The sequence below is a fragment of the Zeus faber genome (assembly GCF_960531495.2).
Source record: "Zeus faber genome assembly, chromosome: 10".
Classification (NCBI taxonomy): Eukaryota; Metazoa; Chordata; class Actinopteri; order Zeiformes; family Zeidae; genus Zeus; species Zeus faber.
In genome coordinates this window covers 24,787,558-24,807,581 of record NC_137199.1, presented here as the reverse complement: position 1 = coordinate 24,807,581, position 20,024 = coordinate 24,787,558, and the positions used below count along the sequence as shown (strand labels likewise).

The 20,024-nt window shown below is 44.0% G+C and overlaps 3 protein-coding genes across 6 annotated transcripts in view; 2 read left to right on the top strand and 1 right to left on the bottom strand.

The window, feature by feature from the left end:
- Positions 1-460: 460 nt before the first annotated feature.
- Positions 461-8,860, top strand: tmtops3a (teleost multiple tissue opsin 3a; the record flags this gene model as incomplete). Its single annotated transcript, XM_080008221.1, has 4 exons — positions 461-824; positions 4,815-5,143; positions 8,251-8,484; positions 8,645-8,860. The coding sequence occupies 4 exons, from the start codon at positions 461-463 to the stop codon at positions 8,858-8,860; spliced, it is 1,143 nt and encodes a 380-aa protein (XP_079864347.1).
- A 4,427-nt stretch (positions 8,861-13,287) lies between these two features.
- cd40lg (CD40 ligand) lies at positions 13,288-14,776 on the top strand (the record flags this gene model as incomplete). The annotated part of the gene is made up of 3 exons (XM_080008220.1): positions 13,288-13,481; positions 14,234-14,313; positions 14,415-14,776. 3 exons carry the CDS (start codon positions 13,288-13,290, stop codon positions 14,774-14,776), a joined length of 636 nt encoding a protein of 211 aa, XP_079864346.1.
- A 1,165-nt stretch (positions 14,777-15,941) lies between these two features.
- Positions 15,942-20,024, bottom strand: part of arhgef6 (Rac/Cdc42 guanine nucleotide exchange factor (GEF) 6) — a 29,012-nt gene continuing 24,929 nt past the window's right edge. For 2 of the 4 annotated variants that reach the window (XM_080007840.1, XM_080007842.1), the window contains 4 exons: positions 19,384-19,470; positions 19,143-19,242; positions 18,775-18,829; positions 15,942-18,413 (listed from right to left, as the gene is read on the bottom strand). In XM_080007840.1, the coding sequence (XP_079863966.1) occupies positions 18,291-18,413; positions 18,775-18,829; positions 19,143-19,242; positions 19,384-19,470 (365 nt within the window). In that variant the 3' untranslated portion in view covers positions 15,942-18,290. The remainder of the gene's footprint in view (positions 18,414-18,774; positions 18,830-19,142; positions 19,243-19,383; positions 19,471-20,024) is intronic. The other 2 variants (XM_080007841.1, XM_080007843.1) reach the window with 1 other exon arrangement.

Genomic DNA, 20,024 nt, shown 5'->3' with positions numbered 1-20,024 from the left:
AAGAAACCATATGTCCTAACCGTTGTTCTCATTTTGATGATTTAATTTTATTGTCTTTCCTTCTGTTATTGCAGTTTATATGATGTTATTATGATAGTGACCCTTCTCTTAAAAATAAAATAATTGTAAATGATAACATAATAAAGTCATGACAAAAGGAAAAGATTACTCTCATCAAGCAGTAGATCGATAGATCTATGGATAGACAAGACAGGCGCGCAGCGAGGGAGAGGGAAAGAGGGTGGGGGTGACATGGTAAAGAGGAGAGCCAGTTCTCACTTTCCCAGATATATGAGTCAGAAATGGGTTTGCACCTTGGGCGACATTTTCGGAGGAGGGGGCTGTGTGAGAGTTTGACTGAGTGATCATCACCGCCACCGCCACCGCCACCTTCTACTACTACTACTACTAGTACTCGTGCCCCCAGTACCCCTCAGGCCTGGGTGCGGGGCGCTGTACTATGGTGGTCCACACTCGGGGCTGGAACTTCAGCACCGCGGACAGCGCCCTCTCCAACTCCAGCTCCAATGCCCCGGTGCCGCAGCCCCCCGGCGGGCTGGGCGGCACCGGGCACTCGGTGGCGGCACTGTGCCTGGGGCTCATCTTGGTGCTGGGCGTCGTCAACAACTCCCTGGTCCTGGTGATATTCGCCAAGTTTCGGTGCCTCTGGACCCCGATCAACGTGATCCTGGTGAACATCAGCGTGAGCGACATCCTGGTGTGCGTCTTCGGGACTCCGTTCAGCTTCGCGGCCAGTCTGCGCGGACAGTGGCTGATCGGGAAGCATGGCTGCCAGTGGTACGGTTTCGCCAATTCACTTTTCGGTAAGTTGGACCTTTGGTTCCCTTTTGCTACTAAATATCTGTCTTGCTGTGCGTTTATCCTTTTCTGTGTTTTATTTTTTATTTTTTATTTTTTTATTTTTTCATTTTTTTACCTATGCTGCTTGCAGGTTGGGTGCACAGCGGGAGGGTATTTGTTTCATGCATGTCCGTGCATCACAAACAGTTTCATCTGCAAGTCGAGTTCCAATTCCCAATCTACAATTCCAGTCTTTAAAAATCATCCAAAACCATTTAACTCCGTCCTTTGCATGACCTGTGGAATGTCAAGACTTTATTTTCCAAGTCTGTTTTCCACTGTTCAAACTCTGTTGCATATATATATTCTGATTAAGGATTGTCTTTTAAGATAAGATAAGATAACGATACTTTATTAATCCCCAAAGGGAAATTCCAGTGTTGCAGCAGCAATGACATACATGACAAAACACATATACATTTATAAAAACACACGTTTTTGAGCAATGTGTTTTTTGTTGATATATATATATATTTAAAAATGATTTTGATCATATTGTTTTATCTTTGCTTCCTACTTTGTTTTCCCCTTCATCATTTCACCGTGCCGACGAATAAAGACTCTTGAATCTTGATTCTAAATGTTTAAAGGGGACTTGAAATGTCACTCTGGCTTTGTCCTCATTGCAAAAGGTCAGCTCAGATGCAGGAAGATTTCCAGAGGTGGTCATTATTGCCTCTATCCCTTGTGGCCCGGGTGAACTGTGTTTAGATGTACACCCTCCCCAAATTGACCTACCTTTTTCAATCCTACCCATGTTTCTCCCCCTGTCTTTCTTTTGTAAATTAGATAGTTTAGTCACTGGGTTCATTTGGAATAACAAAGTCCCTCGACTTGGAAGGGAGCTGTTGCAGAGGCTGAGGTCTCTCAGAGATCTGGCTTTGCCTAATTTTAGTTTTCTTTTATTGGGCTTCCTTCCTACCTTAGAGTGATTCTGTTTTGGATCCGTCTGGGGAGTTCACCTGCTCCTCTGCCATGGCTGCATATGGAGGCATCCTCCACTAAAGCTGCCTCGCTGATAGCCCTTGCTCATCCCCCCCTTAACTTTTCTTCCTCTCCTCCCTTTAAAAATGTCTTAAATACATCTATACTTTGAAGATCTGGAAGCAATTCCGATGCCATTTTGACATTAGCTCCGATGTCACCTAATCCGTGTTTTCACCCGTCTCTGATTGGAACAGCTCTCTTATAAGGTCCTTTAACCTCGACATCCGCAACTTTGTTCTTAATTTTTGCTTCCATTTTTTCAATCTCCCAGAGGCTTCACCTACAGACTCTTTCTAAACCCCATTCCCTCTCGTATTTGTACTCTATTTTACATAAGTCTTACAAACAGTGCATTCTGTTTTTTCTTGATGTATGTTATTATATTGAACACAAAACTGGTATTTGAAAAGTGACTTTTCTGATATTTGTGTGTTGTTAAAAATCAAATTAATAAAATTTGGGAAAACATTGTTTTACTGAACATCTGCCCTACTGCAAACTGCAAATACATATTTATTTCCATGTGTGCGGTATCAGATATATTGACATCGATTTTTTTCAACCAATTCTCAACACATTCTCAAGATATTTTCAGAAAGAAGTAACAATGTTTGAAATTAATATCTTTTGTAATATACATTATAATAGTACCATATTGGAAATATTTGTGAATAATAGAGAAAATATGAAATATCGTCATTATATTTTGTAATATGTTCTTGAGGAAAAATGACAATATATTGCGATGTGGAGTCCTTCCATGTATTCAATGGATTTTTTATTGTATTGCATTATATTTTTCAGTATATGTCTATATCAATATAGACATATTTATATATATATATATATATATATATATATATATATATATATATATATATATATATATATATATATATATATATATATATATATATATATATATATATATATACATACTGTAAATAATACACACACATATACACACACACACACATACACACATACACACACACACACACACATCAATAGAACCTGAACTTCAGCTGCTGGAACAAAAGAGTTTAATCCACCTGTTTCGTGTTATATCAGAATGTCTAAAATTGACATTTTATTTAACTGACATGACATAACCCACATATTAAATATATTCTGCATAACCTCAAATAGATGCCTTCCGTAGTTATTAACCATGTCATAGTGCCAACATGTATGCAGTACAATATTAATGTACATTTAATATTGAGCAACTACTCCACCTGTGAGGTCTTGGGATACATTTTACGGAGAGAAGGCAGGTGTTAAACTTAAAACTTAGCAGGATTTGAAGAATTTGGGGTCTACTTCAAAATCAGAAAACTAGTCGTCATCACAAAAACATAACTCAATATCTCCCTCCTATATTTATTCAATTCTCAGTTGATCAGAAGTCAAACCATTTGGCTGCACAAAGGAAAAAAATGGCCATTTTCCTGCTGCCGAGGGTAAAAATGTTTTTTTCAGTTCCCAGTTGCGAGTTCACTTCCTACGTCATTCATGCCCAAAGCACAAATTTGAATTTGGATAATATTCCCTAACATGTTGTTCTTTGTTAACCACCTTAAACACAACCCGTTAAACACCTTTTTTTTTCCATTGAATTGCATTCTGTTCTCCATTGGTGCCGGCAAAGGTTTCAGTAAATCAGAAATATTCTATATAAGAGCAGAGTTCTCAATATGAGACGGAATTGATGTTGGAGGCAATAAGAGAAATTAGAGGAGAAACAACACACACAATGCCCCACTAAGGTTACCTAGATATCCCCATGGACCAGTGTGCCCGACTAATTACCCTTCTCACACCTCTCAACTCCACAAGATGTGGAGTTGAGAGGTGCCTGAAGCCAGCCAGAATACAAGAAGGGGGCCGAGAAGGTCAAGTTGTCCGACCCAAATCTCATCCACCAGATTGATGCAAGGCTTTGAAAAGGACGCTCAGAGGCAGAAGTCGTTGAAGCGGTTGTGAGAGAAGGCAGCCAAGACCTCGCAGGAATAAAGAGAGACTTAGCCCCGTCTGCTTTGAAAACCATCTTAAGAGGCGAGCTGAAAAGCTGAGAAGAGCTGAAAACCACCAGAGCCCCTGAATTGGTGACAAACACGCGCACGGAAAAAAAAAACAGTTCCACCGAGTGAGCGCCGCCTCAGCCCCTGACCGTCCCAGATCAAAATCCCAACACAGCAGATGCTGGAGGAACTCACGACCAGTGAGCTGAGGGAGCTTTTGGGAGGTCTTGCTGGTCACCCACAAACCTTTATAACTGTGTCGGCCTCATCTCTTCCTCTACTGAGATCCAGAGGAGCATGGAAGACTGGAAGGCTGTCAGGGATACAGTACGGCGGTCATGCCTCGGTGGCGAACTGAGCTCCACATTTGAAGCCCACCTGGACCGTGTGAGATCCAAGCAGCGGGGTCTTAAGCTCAGCCCCTGTAAGTGTGAGCATATAAAAGAAATGTCTGGTTCTGAGGGAAAAAATGGTCGGTGGAGAAGGATATACCGCGGACTCGAAGGACAAAACTTCTCCAGGGTTTCAAAACCCCTGTAAGCCTTTCTTTCTTCGACACCTGGAGCTCGGACACAGCTGGCCCACCGTCAGCCGCGGTAGTCAAGGGAAGAAGAATAAAATTATGGCCAAAGGTCCTCTCGCACCCCTATCAAGTCCATCCTTGTATCGGTTGATGACTGAGACTGCTTCTCCTCTCCTCCTGTTTTGGGCTACTAACCAAAACTGAGGACTTTTAACTTTGAACACCCTGTCTCTGTCCAGAATAAATGCATTTCATTCAATGAATTGACCAATGTCCCTTTTTCCTCGTTCTATTATTATGGGAGGTTACTTCATGTGGTCATAATATCTGTCTAACTTCTCCCTTCCTCTCTCTTGCTGCTCCCTTTCCTTTTTCTGCCCCCCTCCCTCCTCCCACCCCTCCGGTACCCGGCCCCCAAGGGATCGTGTCCCTGGTGTCTTTATCCATCCTGTCCTATGAGCGCTACAACACGGTACTGCGTTCCACCCAGGCGGATGTCTCAGACTTCAGGAAGGCCTGGCTCTGCGTGGGCGGCTCCTGGCTCTACTCTCTGCTCTGGACCCTCCCGCCCTTCCTGGGTTGGAGCAGCTACGGGCCCGAGGGCGCCGGCATCTCCTGCTCCGTCCAGTGGCACCTGCGCTCCGCCGCCAGCGTCTCTTACGTGCTGTGCCTCTTCATCTTCTGCCTGCTGCTGCCGCTCCTCCTCATGGTCTACTGCTACAGCCGAATCTTCATCGCCATTCGGGGGGTGAGTTGTCGCGGCGCGTCTTTGCCACCACGACTAGCGACGGGGGGTAACTTGCAATTACGACACGTCAGCTGCTGAAAAGTAATACTTTAAGTCCGTTTTCCGACTCTCTCCATGATAACCTCGCCTTGAAGCATGCTTGGGGCTGGATTCAGGCAACTTACCCCATGCGATGAACAAAGTTGTTGCCGTAAATTCCGTGGCATATCAGCCACATTTTTCCCATCAGTTGTGTTTAAGCTTTGAGTGAGAATATTATCTTACCAAAGATGACTCTGTTGTGATTGTGAATGGATCTGGGAAAGGCATCTTATACTGCTGGAGATCCGGCATCCTGACCAGTCTCAGTCCCAGTCTCCACTCCACACGATAATAGGGATGCACGGTGCCTCACATGGAAATAGATATGGTGCAGAGGGTGTGGATAGAGATCTCACTTTTGCCAGACGTGACTGGGCAAGTGCTACCAACAGCGCGCTGCTGTGGCTTCTCTTATTGTTCCTGGCTGTCTTTCCTCTCGCGGCGCTTTTGAGGATAGCTTAGCTAAAAGTCATCTGTGGGGTGGATAAACAGAGGCAGAGGGCATATCGGTATGTCGTGTTTTCGCAGAAGAGGTGAGAACCTGACAGAGGAGCTTGTAAAAGAGACATTGCTGCAATCAATGGGCCCATTCTTCGTCAAAGGTAGTTTTAACCCACATGCGGAGCACTCATGCCCTACAACGCTGCGTGTGCGCTGCTATCGAATGATTCTATTGAATTTGTCTGCCCGCAGCTCAATAACAATACCTTGAAGGTCGGCGGAAATAAAAAAAATCGTAATTCTTAATGACAAATAATAAGATGGGAAGAGAAATATTTCTCAGATATGGATTTGTTTGCCTTGGAAAGACAGGCATGGTCTTGGGCGAGTGATGGCTGTTCTTTTATTAACTGTTGCTCTTAGAAACGCCGGGCCAATCAATCCTAAGGACAAAAGATCTGGATTTACCCATCTACTATTAATTTATCCAGCCACGGGGAAAGCGTCTTGGGGGGGGGGGCTCAAGCCAGGCTGCCTTCTCGTGGGCAGCGACTCCCCCTCGGAACTCAATGACTCACTGTTCCCCCGGGGGGGTCTTACATAAACCTGGAATTCACACATAATAGGTAATTAAAAGGCCTTGCTGGTGCTTGGGTCACTTACACACCTTGCTCCCATGTTTCTATGAATGCGTCATCCACGGAGAAGGTATTTTTAGATATAGGAAGCAGCCGGCTTCAAACGGATGCCTACTATTATGTCAGGCAATTCATTTTGTTCCAACTCGGTTTTCCAGAGTGAGGGGAAGTCGGGAGCGTCTCTGCAGATTGGATCGCAGTTCCAGTATGAGCGTAGATTGGACATGGATTTGTTTATTTGTGGCGGGAAAACTTCACACTCTAATTCTGGAGACAGTGTTGGTGTCGATGTTTTTCCATATTGTCTCTGCGCCTGCGAGATTCACACATTCGCCCCATGCCAGCGTCAACGGCACGTTCCCGTTTCACTGCAAAATCAATTCTACTGTAGGTGAGAAGCCATTATTTCCTTTTCGCCCAAATATTCCGGGGCGCGACAGAATTCCAGTATTCTCACAAATTCTCAGACTTTTAGTTTTAACCACAAGAGTGAAGAACAATACTGTATATTTGCTAAGGGCTGTAACATAATAAATCCTATTTATCATTCGCAATCAGATAATTAAGATAATGTTTTAGTAGATAGAGTTCCAAATTAAACACAAGTTACATGGGACAAGCTATGTGGAATTCATTCAGTTCCATCAAATTACGCCTAATATATATATATATATATATATATATATATATATATATATATATATATATATATACAGTATACTGTATATATATATATATATTCAAAATACCATTTGACTGCTGTCCTTCCCTTGGTCACGGCAGCAACAATTGAAAAATGTCAAGTAAAGGAACAGAAGGAAATAACTAAAGAGTTGTTCATAACATTAACATTTATTAACACCAATATAATTGCAAAGTTCATAATTTTGACATTCCTGTACCTTTAAGAATATCTTTAGGACAGGGGTCTCAAACTCAACTTACCTGGGGGCCGCTGGAGGTAGAGTCTGGGTGAGGCTGGTCCACATCAAGTATTCCACAAAGAAAGGGTTTCAGGTATTCAAGTATTCCAAAAAAAAGTACAACTTCTTTTCCCTTTCCTATTGCAACACTCTGCTGTCTTTATTGGGTCACTGATTACTCTTGTTGAGTCCGCCCACTTCCCAAGTCCTCTGTACCTTGCACTCGGTGACAGGATATATTTTCCTTCCACTTAGTGTCACTCTGGAATCACGTTTCAACCAAGTCACTAACGTGTTGGCTAACTTGTCAACAAACACCACCGGAAGCTGTCACGAGCCTGAGCTATGGTGGCCCATAAGTGATAAAAAAAAAATAAAACGCCCAGGGCGACGACTCGTGCAACGACTCGGCAAAAAGGTGCGTGTGAGAAAAACGCGCGGGCCGCACTATCACTAAACTTTGATGTCACGTAGGGGGCCACAAAATATCGTCCCGCGGGCCTCAATTGGCCTGCGGGCCGCGAGTTTGAGACCCCTGCTTTAAGAGATATGAGTACAAATACGCTCCACTGGCTTTCTACTTCTTCAGTTCTCCCTGATTTATTTTTTTTATTTCACTCTCTAAAATTAATAACAATTCGATTTTTCCATCACTGCTGACTGCTCTGAGAGGCCGGTTGTCCCAGGGTTTGCTCAATGGAACAAAAGCAATATAAGAATAGAATGATCACAGAGTACGGGATAATGTTCCAGACAGGCTCGTAAAAAGGCTTTGCTCTCAATGCAATCAATGGGTGAGTCAGAACTAGTTTTAAATCCCGACCCCAGCGCCTATCATCCCTCCTCTTCGTTTCGTTTCAGTACCACACGGGGAACTGAAATGAGTGGGAAGTGACGGAAATGATGTAATCGCAAGAGCTTTTCAACATTTCGGGGGAAGATCTTTCAGACTGATTCTTACACATACAAAAGATAATTGGGTGATGCAATTCAACTCGTCTCCTGCTTCCTCCGTCGTCTTCAGGTGGGGAAAATCAACGCGCTGTCGGCTCAGCGGCGGGAGCAGCACATCCTGGTGATGGTGCTGTCCATGGTGTCCTGCTACCTGCTGTGCTGGATGCCCTACGGGGTGACGGCGCTGCTGGCCACGTTCGGCCGGTCAGGGCTGGTCACGCCCGTGGCGAGCATGGTGCCCTCCATCCTGGCGAAGTTCAGCACCGTGGTCAACCCTGTCATCTACGTGTTCTTCAACAGCCAGGTGAGGCGGGGCTCCATGGGGCCACGGAGCTGGAGGGGAGAATAAGGGGGTCTAATCTAATCTGATCTAATCTAAACTCTAATTTGAAGGGTCCGGTGACTTTTTGATGGTTCAGTGATGCGTCAGAATGGTCAATCATTTTTGTTTTCTGCACTCCCAGTTTTACGCCTGCCTCGTGGGCTTCGTGAAGTGCGGCGGGGAGGCCCGCCATCGCATTAACACCCGAGACAGTAACAGGGACGGAAACCCTCCGTCGCTGCACGTGTCCCGCGGCGCCGTCGAACCTGCCTGCTTCGGGGACCCCGGCGGCACACCTCCCCGCGTCCCGCTGAAGGACTACCACACTCTGACGCTCGTCGTCCATTACAACCCGTAAGAGCTTCTCCTCTCGGGAACGGCTTTCGGGTAGCGGGAAAGACAAAGTGGGACGACCACATTTAAATCAAAGAGCTGTCCACACCCTCATGGATCGGTCTATTTGAGTTGTCAAAACGACCGGCTCAGTCAGTCTGATTTGCTCAGTGCTGCATTTCTGAGATATCTCCACCTGGGCCCTTAAAGGAGATTTAAGTTACTCCTATATAAAAATAAATAACATTTTTTAAAAAGCTGCTAGTCGATCTTTCTCAAACCTTGTGCAGCAGTGATTGGAAGTATAGCCCAGGTGCCAAACCCAAAGATTACCTGTACAAAATTAACAAAAATAACACAACCTTAATCCCCACATGAGTTGTCAGACAGAAATGTAGTTAAACTGCACTGCATCTCTCCATTGCACTGAAATTAGGACCAGCTGCACTGCAGATCCCTCACACAGTTATTAAATATATATTGCTTTAGGGCAGAGACGGCGGATGTGACATCCAACTGTCGCTCATTTGCTTCTTATATGAATCAAAGTAAAACGCCACAAATATTTTACTCACAGTATGGTTCTAGCCGGTAACATCTATTAATTGTTTTGTGTACAACAAACATCCGCAAAAGTGCATTTTTGGTTGAATATGTGTTAAAATGTCATCCAAAGTCTCAATATTTATATTATTAATATTAGGTAAGGTTCCACGGGCATTTTACCGTCCTTGTAGGAAAGAAGTTATGGCATTTTTGGCGCTCCACAGAGAGAAAAATGATTACCTCGTTATAACGATGTGACTGCGGAGATTCTGTCCTTAATCCAGTACTTGGGTGCGTGGGAGTGATTGGGGGTAATTTTTTATTTAATTTTTTTAAGAAGATGCGCTTCCAAGACCAGGCACAGGGTGTTTTTACTAACGGGACACGACACGATCATTAGAATGAACCGAACAATTAAAAACGAACAATTAAAAAACGATGCTGACAATACTGAGGGTACTCAGCACCGTCTGCAGCGAGACCCGGAGGTTCTTTTTTCGGGGAGGTAAGTGTCTATTATCCCCAGGAGAGAATTCTGCCTTTTCTCTCCGGTTTCAAGTTTTCTGTTTTCAAACTGTCAATTTATTATTGACAGGGGGATAATAGACGTGTGCCTCTCCAGGATTTAACCTCTCACTGTGTTTTCACCATTAGGGGGAGTTACTGTATCAGCCAAACTGAACTCCACATGCACTAGCATTTTGCAACATTTTACGTTTGACAGATATTATCCTAAACGGCTTGAAAGCCATATAGGTAAAAAGAATTTGGCTTGTTACGTGTTGTTCTACTAATTCGTTCTACTTCAAAATTCATTTTGAGCCATTTTCCTCGCTACAGTGCTGTACACTGTGTTGATAGTTGCTGCTCCAAACCGAGAAGAAGGCTTCTTCATGTCATAATGTGTAATTGTGTTTGAAATTCGGATGAGTGCAGATTTTCATTACAGAAAAAAGTGGGATCCGTTCTTTGATTTTTGGTTGACTTTGACTTTGGTTTTCCCCCAGTGCATTTGAAGAAATGGAATGCAAACAATTTATATGTCAGAATCAGAATCATCTTTATTGCCAAGTAAGTTAACACATACGAGGGATGTGTCTCTGTGTTTGGTGCATTAAAATAGCAAGAAACATAAATGTTAAATAAAACAATAAGAAAACAAGATCAGAATATATATAGAATATATAAAATATATAAGAATATGTCAAATATGGCTGTTTTTAAATTGAAGCATGTCTGTTAAAATAAAATATGCCTGTTTCTGAAATAAATGTAGCCATTGATTCATTTTTTTCTATATTTTAAATATAAAGGTTTCAATTTGATTTCATAATTTACTTTTACTGTTTTGCTACTGTATTGCTCACACTATTAGTGTGTGTGTGTGTGTGTGTGTGTGTGTGTGTGTGTGTGTGTGTGTGTGTGTGTGTGTGTGTGTGTGTGCGTGTGCGTGTGCGCGTGCGTATCTGTGTTTATCATCTATCTGTGAATTGAGAAAATGTGAATTCTCCTTTTGTTTTAATCAAGCCGACCTCTGACTCATTCTGAAAAACTTTCATATCCAAAAATAGACCTTGTTGCTTTCACAGCCGTGTTCTTTGCCATGTTTACGAATAGATGCAAGCAACACAACGTGTGGTTTCGTAAATGCGTCGCCCATCATACATTTCTAATGACTTAAGCAAAATGCCTTGCATGCAATGGATTCCGTTTGTTTGCAAGATGCAGTCAAACAGTGCTGCTCACAAATACAATGCATATTAGAGATACAATATACTGTATATGATGTATATTTCAAAAACAATCCCACATCAATAATGAATGTGAATAATGAACACCCGCTGAGCAAAAATAAACGGATAAATAACTAGATAAATTAGATTAGATTATATTCAACTTTATTGTCACTAGCAGAGTACAGGTACAGAACCAATGAAATGCAGTTGACGTCTAACCAAAAGTGCAAAAGAAGCATTTAAATACCAAAGTGCTATTTGAGTACAGTGTTTCTGTGCAGTTATGTAGTCAAAATTGATATATTATGTACAACATTGTAGGGTTATAAATACAGGTTTGTAGGGGGATTATGTACAGAGAGTATAAATAGACATTTTATATCAATACTATATATATACATGTAGTATATCTATGTATATTGTGCTTTTGGTCAGGTTATGGAATATAAAAAAAAAAGTTAAGTTAAAAAAAGTATTGTGCAGTTTTGTTTTGTTTTGTTTTTTTTAGGTGATAGCAGCGCAAGGGCAATTGATGAAACAGTGCAGTAGTGAGTGTAAACAGTCATACAGTGCAAGGTAGTAAATGTAAAAAGGTGAACATGCAAGTGAGCTGCAACAGGTAAGCAGGTAACAACAGGTAAGCAGGTAGCCATTTAAAAGCCCAGTGCTAGAGGGGGGTGGGGGTTTATTCAACAGTGTTACAGCCTCTGGAAAGAAGCTGTACTTGAGCCTGCTGGTGCGGGAGCGCAGGCTCCTGTATCGCTTGCCAGATGGAAGAAGGGTGAAAAGTCCATGGTTGGGGTGGGTGTCATCCTTGACAATGGATTTGGCTTTGTTTAAGCAGCGGTCATGGTATGTGTTGTGGATGGGGGGGGGAGTATACAGCCAATAGTCACGTATAAATACACATATAAAGGATATAACTCAACAACTGGTTATGGCAGTCTGCAAAACATCCCGCCAGGCCTTCCAAAAATCGACCAGCTCAGTTCAACAACCAACTCCATTGCAGAGAGTCGACAATTTGTAAATTATACAAACGAGCGTCCAAATGATATCAAAACGGCTCATTATTCTCAGCGTTTTCTGTATAGAGGGAGAGGGGGGTCTGGTCCTCATGTTAAGGTCACCGTCCTGAACGCACGCCGCGGGAAACTCGAGGAAACTCTGTCTCTCTGTCTGTCTGTCTGTATGTCCTTCAATTATCTGCACAACCGTTCACCCGATCGACTTCACGCTAAGCTGGGGGTAATCCCCCCGGGGGCCCGAGGACGCACAGCGACCCGCTCCGTGCAGACCTGGGCGCTTTGTGACGTCATCCAATTCCACTAAGCGGGAAGGGGGGTTTGCGACGTCATCATCCAGCTATGTGAAGCGTGAGAGGAGCCGCCGGAGACTCGCGCCAGCCCAGCGCAGGGCGAGCGGCGTGACCTCCAACGCCGCCCCTGCGTGGCGAGCGGAACGCCGGGGCAGTCCACATGAACAAGACTAAATCATTGACTGAGGAAACCTGGACTCGACCGATCCTCCTGAAATTCTGATATGCCTATACTTTCACATTTGGTGTTTGATTTTTTTTTTTGCGCAAGTTGTCCTTACATTTTGTTAAACTGTGCCATTTGCATGCAGGACACAGGACTGAATCACGGCACCGTTAGAAAGTCTTCAGTTTCAAACGGCCGTGTACCAGTACTCTTCCACCGGAAGAGTCGACGCGATTTTACGTTGTATTTATTGAGACCTGACCTGGGAGCGGCGCCCGCACAGAAATCGACCCCACGGAGGAGCCCAGCAGGCGGCGGACACCCTCGCCAAGCCGGGGCGAGTGGCTCGGACGGGCCCCGGGATCAATCTCGACCGCACAAATCTCCATCCGGAGAGGACAGCCGAGGCACGCTGCAAAAGCCTTGACGCGCCAGGGCCTCTTGGTAGAGGTTAGTCCGTCACGGTACCATTTGAGGTGGATTTCCACTGGATTCACTCTCTTCACGAGCGCAATTGGCTGTTGAAAACACGCGCGCATCATAAAAGAGGGCAGTGCCTCGCACCAAGCGAGTGTCTCAAGAAGCAGAGAGCTTCCAGGAAGTGGCGAGAGCAGAACAGTCGCTCGGTGGGTACATGGGATGTCACACCTGTCGGGCCCTGCAGACAACCTCATCTACCCTCCACCATGATTAACACCTACCAGACCAGCGCGTTCCCACCGCCGGTCCCTCCGCGCCTCAACAGGTCGGGTGCAGTTCTGATGCCGTCCAGGGGCCACAGCAAGGTTTTGCTCGGCTCTCTGGTGCTGGTGGTGCTGCTCAACGTGCTGCTGTCTTTCGGGGGATTCTTCTACCTGTACCTGAGCGGCAGAACGGTAATGTGACTGATCTTCCTGGTTGAAGGCTTCCGAACGAAAAGGGCCACGCAGCAAATAAGCTTTCAGGTTTATGACGAGGAGATAAGTTGAAATGCGCGTGTGTGGGGTTTTTTTAAGATACATAAGCCAAGAGCAAAGGACTTTTCTTTCGTAATCAGCTGAAGTTCTCAATTTCATTGTCACAACAAATTATTTTCACCCTAGAACATTATGATTATGATATATGATTTTGTTTTCATCGGGTACGGTGGCCTTGTGTAATGCATGAATTGTATATTATTTTAATATATATGATTTTTCATTTGATTGTTTCACACTCGTATATAATACTAAATCATTAGTATTACCATACTAATTACTTTAATTAGCAGTTAATTGGTAATTAATTGTATAGCGTCAATTTGGTGTCACCAATAGCATCAAGCTGTTATAGTTAAGTGGTGAAGAAATGCTCTTAGACATTTTCTCCACATTCATAAAGCGGAGTTGTAATATCTTGGAGTCATAAGCACTTCACTCATGAACTGCGTACGTCGCTTTCCAAGACTTTCGCCTCACCACACCATGCACGTTCTCATTCTGTCGCTCATGTTGGATTATTTCTTTCCTAAAAGGGCACATCTCACCAAAATGAAGCAAAAAGTAGGTTGACATTTAAGTCGCTGTAATGTCTTTTTCAGAGGTTTTGACTACTCCGGTCAACTTCCTATTTACGTTTCACGATGCTACTCTCCTTTCCAGCTGCTCTTCTCAGCTCGGAAGAAACGTCCCACACAGCCATGGCGCGGATGGTCATCAAACAGCCAAGTCAAACACTGAAAGGCAAACCAGAACGTGAGGAGCTCTTCGAGTCACTTCAATCAGTATCAAAGAATACTTTTTTTTGGGGGTAGGGTCACAAGCCTGCTCTTAACACTCCTCCCTCTTCCCCACAGTGGGGTACCTAGAGTGGAACATCGTCCACTCGGTTCGAAGAAACGTCAACCCCTACCAGGCCAGCTGGCTGACGGTGCTGCAGCCCGGGGACTACTACGTCTACGCCAGGGTCACCTTCTCCGGACGGGACCCCAAGCTCCCGCTGGCGTGCCGGGTCAAGCTGAGGCAGAGCGACAAGGCAGAGGAGAAGGACGTGATGAAGGCCTACTGCAGCCTGGAGAGCGGCGGCGGCCAGTGCACGGCCGCTCAGGGGGAGGTGCTCACCCTGCAGCCGGGCAACCAGCTGAGCGTCTGGGTGCAGGACCTAAACCTGGTGGACTACGAGGAAGGAGCCACCGCCTTCGGAATGTACAAGATGTAGCAGAAGTGCTTACATGGCGGCGTCAGGGAGGCCGCAGGTCGTAGAAAAGGTTCAGGACTTGAGGACTCCATTGGGACACAGTGAGGTTGCGCAAGGACACGTGACGCGGCTTTGACCTCGTTTCTTGGATCTCAGAGAAAAAGACTGCAATTCTTTTTTCTAATTTATTAGAATAGCTTTGTTTCTATGTTGTGAAAACATGATGTCAGAGTTGAGAACGATATTACTTTAATTTATTAATATATTTTGTGAAGAGTAAAACGATTATTTTATTCAAATCCGATATCTTGTTTCTCTTGTATGCCACATCATTCTATGCAATGCAAAGACAAGACGCACAGCCGATCATACATAGACATTTATTACAAATCCAGATATGCCGAAATATATATTTTTGTTCCTCTATTGTTTTCAATTTGCATATACGCAGGGTAAAACACATGCACACACTCATTCTTTCACAATGTGTGCACGACTATCAAAATAACCTATAAAATAAAGATCTTTATCGAAATACCCAAACACCTTTCTAGATTACACTTATTTCTGAAACTACTTCTCTAACCACATGGCCCACAATGGCACTTTCCAGGAAAGATGCAAAGGATAGGGCTCGCTCTTCAATATGTGTCAGTTTTTCAATATTGATATCTGGAAAAGATCCTCTAATACATTTATTTGTATGTCAGGTGTTTGCTCTGCCCATGAGCTGAAAAGCATGCCTTTCAAACGGCTCTGAACGGAAAAACAAAGCAGTACATTGCTCTCTAGACAGGAGTGGAAGACTGTAATTGCCTTTTTGCACGCAAATCTAGTGGTGGAGGAGCAGTGAACGGAAAGTGTGAATCTGCGTTGGGGAGGCGGGTGGAGGTGCCTCCACAGGATGTCTGGTACCAAAGTCACTTCTTCCACGCCGCCTTACACCTCATTCTGCATTCTCTACCTCCAAACTTCATGTCCTCCACCTTTCGTGAGTCTTCCCATCGCAGAGCTGCTCAGAGTGAAAAATGACTCAACCTCGGTGCATTTTCCACTGAAAAGGATTTGACATCTATTGCGCGGTTAAATGAAAAAAATAAGTTATATTGATGTTTATACCTGACATAATGTATACTCACAGGCTGTGAACCACACATTTGTACCATGAAACAGATTGTCAGCAATAGTTGTTTCAGATTTTTATTAAAAGAATGATCATACTGAACATAACACCAAATATGGAGCTTCTAGGAAAAAAAAAAAAAAAAAAGCATTAACAATACTTGTAATATTTGCATAGAAAAAACTTTGACAAAATGAGTCAAATGGAGACGTATGCTTATGCCAAATAAAGAGGACGATGCTTCTTACCCCATTCCACTGTAAGTGCTGACTGAGGCTTTCTGGCTATATTTCAAAGAACAGCACAGGTCTCTTTACGAAAACAAACCCAGAGTACGCTGTGATAGTCTTTAACGAGAGGACATCAAACTGTACAGGCAACGACATGAACGGATTTGCCTACGCTGATACCTTGACCTGAACAAAAAAAAACGTATGATTCTATAAATATCTGCTGTGTGTCAAGCATCTTCCGAGGAATATTAATTAAAAAAAAAGGACTTAGTTCATTAGCAAACCCCCGGTTCCCCCCACCCATCAGGATCCACCAAGATGTCAGCCCTGCTGACATGAGTCCCAGAGCCGGACAGTGAATCCCTACTGGTTCAGTTGCTGAATCTACGCTCTCACCTTCTTGTGGAGGTTTCATTTAGCATCAGGTGAAGTTTTATTAAATATATCGCAAATGGAGCTTAATGAATGACTATGCTATGCACCTGTGGGACAAAACGATCCAGTTCGGTTTGATACAAAAACTGACTAGCCGTTAACATTATTGCATTTTTCCATTGCATCCGCTCCGCTATGAGCCCTAAAGCGGTTTCTACTTATTGCATTTCAGAAAAAAAAAAATAAGATCCCATTTTGCTCTGCAGAGCACGAGGAGGTCGACAGTGCACGCAACCCAAACACGGCCTTCGTAACATCACTGCGTCCTAACAACACGTCAGTCGAAGCTGGAACTACATTTGTCACGCCCAATATATTCCCACGACCCTTGACCTTTTTTTTTTTTTTTTAAACATTTATTTATTTAAATAATACGTCGACCCACCGGTGCAACTTTCAATATAATGAACATATTTTTCTTTCGGCTATTATCTCTTGCGAGTTTATCGACTGCATCATGAGGCACTTGAACCACTCCGCTCTACCTTACAGGTAAATCTCCTCTAAATTCTTTCTTAGTCCGTCTGCAATGAACACAAAGGAGCTTGCAAAGACACCATATAGATAAAACAAACAAACAAACAAACAAACAAACGCTATGTCTGAACTCAAACTCACCAAACGCACTCTGACAGATACTCTTTCCTATCGTTGTTTTTCTCTTTGCCTCAACAGAAATGCAAACAGGTGAAAAGGCAGCAAACTACATGTTAAAAACATCACCAGGAAATACTCGGATAAACAATAAATAAAAACTATAGAAAAAAAAAATTTGAGCAAAGCTTTCCATTTAGTAAATATTTGAATGTTATTGGTATACATTTAATAAGAAAAGTAGAGGTGCCATCCTTATGCAGCTTACCGGAGCTCACTGCTCGGCCTCGGTTATTTTCGTTATGAGCCTGATCACCTTCCGATGACAGATTTAAATATTTTGATAATCACATTTCTAACGCAGTATGCCGTATTGTAGAAATACTGTACATTCATGCAAAATTTTAATATATATACCCCCAAGAGCTGCATTTACACTACCGAAAACATTTGTTGAATCAAAAATTCCGAGCAGGCTCCTGTTTTTTTTTTGATAGTCACTTTTTTTCTTTTTCTGAAAAGTGCTAAAGCTCAAACTCCTATAAAACAGTTCAGGAGCCGTGACGTTTTACCAGCACATGCTCTCCGAAGCTCGACGGATCCTCCGCGTGTTTGGGCGGCGGAGCGTCCACGTCGCCGCGTGACGACAACAACAATAAAACATACGTTCAAAACCACAAAGGATGGCGGCGTAACAGTCAGGGAAGGAAGACCATTCATTGAGTCTCTTGGGGGGGGAAAAAAGGAAGTGCATGCGAGGGGACGTCCGCGGTGGCTTCGTACTCCTTTTTTGTGCGTCGCTGCTGGTGCACATGAAGAGTCCCTGCTGCTGTCCCCCCCACCCCACCCACACACTCCGCGAAAATGAGCGTCTGGGTTGCCCCTCGCGGCGCGCTTCGGCGAGAAAAGCTCAGTTCCGAATTGGGAAGACCCGATTCCTACCTGGAGCCCCAGCATTTCATGCCAAGCGTGATCCAAGCGGTACCGAGAGAGCGGAGCACGGTGCGACTCAAAAGACGGGCGCGGAGGAGGCAGAGAGACGCACACACACACGCACCCTTTGAAAGCATGCTGACATAGATGTACCTTATACAAACACGCGCGCGCGCACACACACACACACACACACACACACACGTTGGGGTGGCGTTCAGTGGCCAGGCTCGTCCCAGGTGCAGTCGTTCTTCTGCTTAGTCAGCTTCCTGACGACGCGCTCCAGGTCCTTGCGAGACTTCTGCTCCTCCTCCAGGAACTGCTTCATCCACTTGTTCTCCTGCACAGAGACAGTTGCGGACACCTCGCCATTATTTTAAGCGGCGTCGTTCCTCAATCACAGGCGTTTCTGGCCGGTGTTAGAAAAGTCATGACAAATTGAACGTGAATTCGGTGTTTCCATCGGCTGGGGTGAGGGAAAGTGGCCACCTACTTGAGTTTTTATACACTCTGATGTTCAATGTCAATAGATACACTATTATAAACTCATACTGTCATAACATGGAGAGAAAAAAAAAAAAAAGACAGACAAATTTAATTTGTTAAGCGCAATTATTTAAAAATGCACTACAATTTATGACCACGACAGCCCTCATTGTATGCAAATCAGAACCACAACTCGATAATAACAGCATAATTACCTTTTTCAACTCATGGACCTCGTCTTTTAAGGCGTACACAGCGTCAACCAGACTTCTAAAAAGGAAGAAAGTTTTGAAAAAAAAAATGTTTTTTGAAAATCCTGTGAAACAGAATTACTTTTAGGTTTTTTTTTCGTCGCTCATTTAACAGGCCGGTAAAATGTGTCGTTTACTTTCTTATTGCCACAAAAATACACAGTTGTCACCTCACGGTCGTTCACACATCTGGGCACAAGAGGGTCCAGATGTGGCCGTGTGATATGTTTGAGAACGCACCCGATTACGGAGACGCAGGCAAGTGGGAACGCAAAAAACGGAGGAGCCGCGCGGGCGGAAAACAGAACGGCAACGCAGGCCGACGCCCTTACTTTTCCTCGATCACCGTCTGGCCGTTGCTCTTCATCTCCTCCACGATGATCTTCTCTTCCTCCGGCAGAAGAACCTGAGGGACGCACTCTTTACGCACTGCTGTGCGCACACACACACACACACACACACACACACACACACACACAGAAGGTGAGATTAGTCAAAACAAAACATTTTCTTCTTCCTCCTCCTCCCTCCTCCTCCTCCTCCTCCTCCTCCTCCTCCTCCTCCTCCTCCCACCTGCCGTGCTCTGGTGGAGGCTCGCCCCCGTGCAGTACGCCTCGATCACTTTCAGGATCTGGGCGTCCTCCTCCAGCGCCGCTGTGCCTGTAATTAAAGACCAAACGATGGAGGACAAGGTTACGTTGATTTGTAGGTCAAACTTGGGATCGTTGACGGAAATAAACTCGACCGTAAGTATCATCTCAATTCTCTTCTCGGAGTCGTCTCCGACTCAGCAGTGTAGCACTGAGAGTTCATCATGTTTCACTTTCCCATTCCAGACAAGTGATCAGTAGTACGTAACAATCATGATATATATTTTTTAGTTGGTTATTAATTATCACACAAATAATAAAGAGATTAACAATTGAATTGCCTTTTAAGTTCATTTTATGCCGCTATAACAGTGTAATAACACACATCCACCCGGGTAAGAAAAGGTTACTTTCTCTCAACCCAGCCCAATATATTAAAACATGTCGAACATTGGCTCAAAGTTCCCGCAAAATTTGGATGGAAATAAGTCTTTGGAGAATCTGAAGGAAAAAAATAATCCTGATCTGCTCAAATCATTGCAATCGGTCAGTGATGTAATAATTGTGACAGCTCTAGTGATCAGATTAGCAACATATACACATACACACATACATATTTACCCC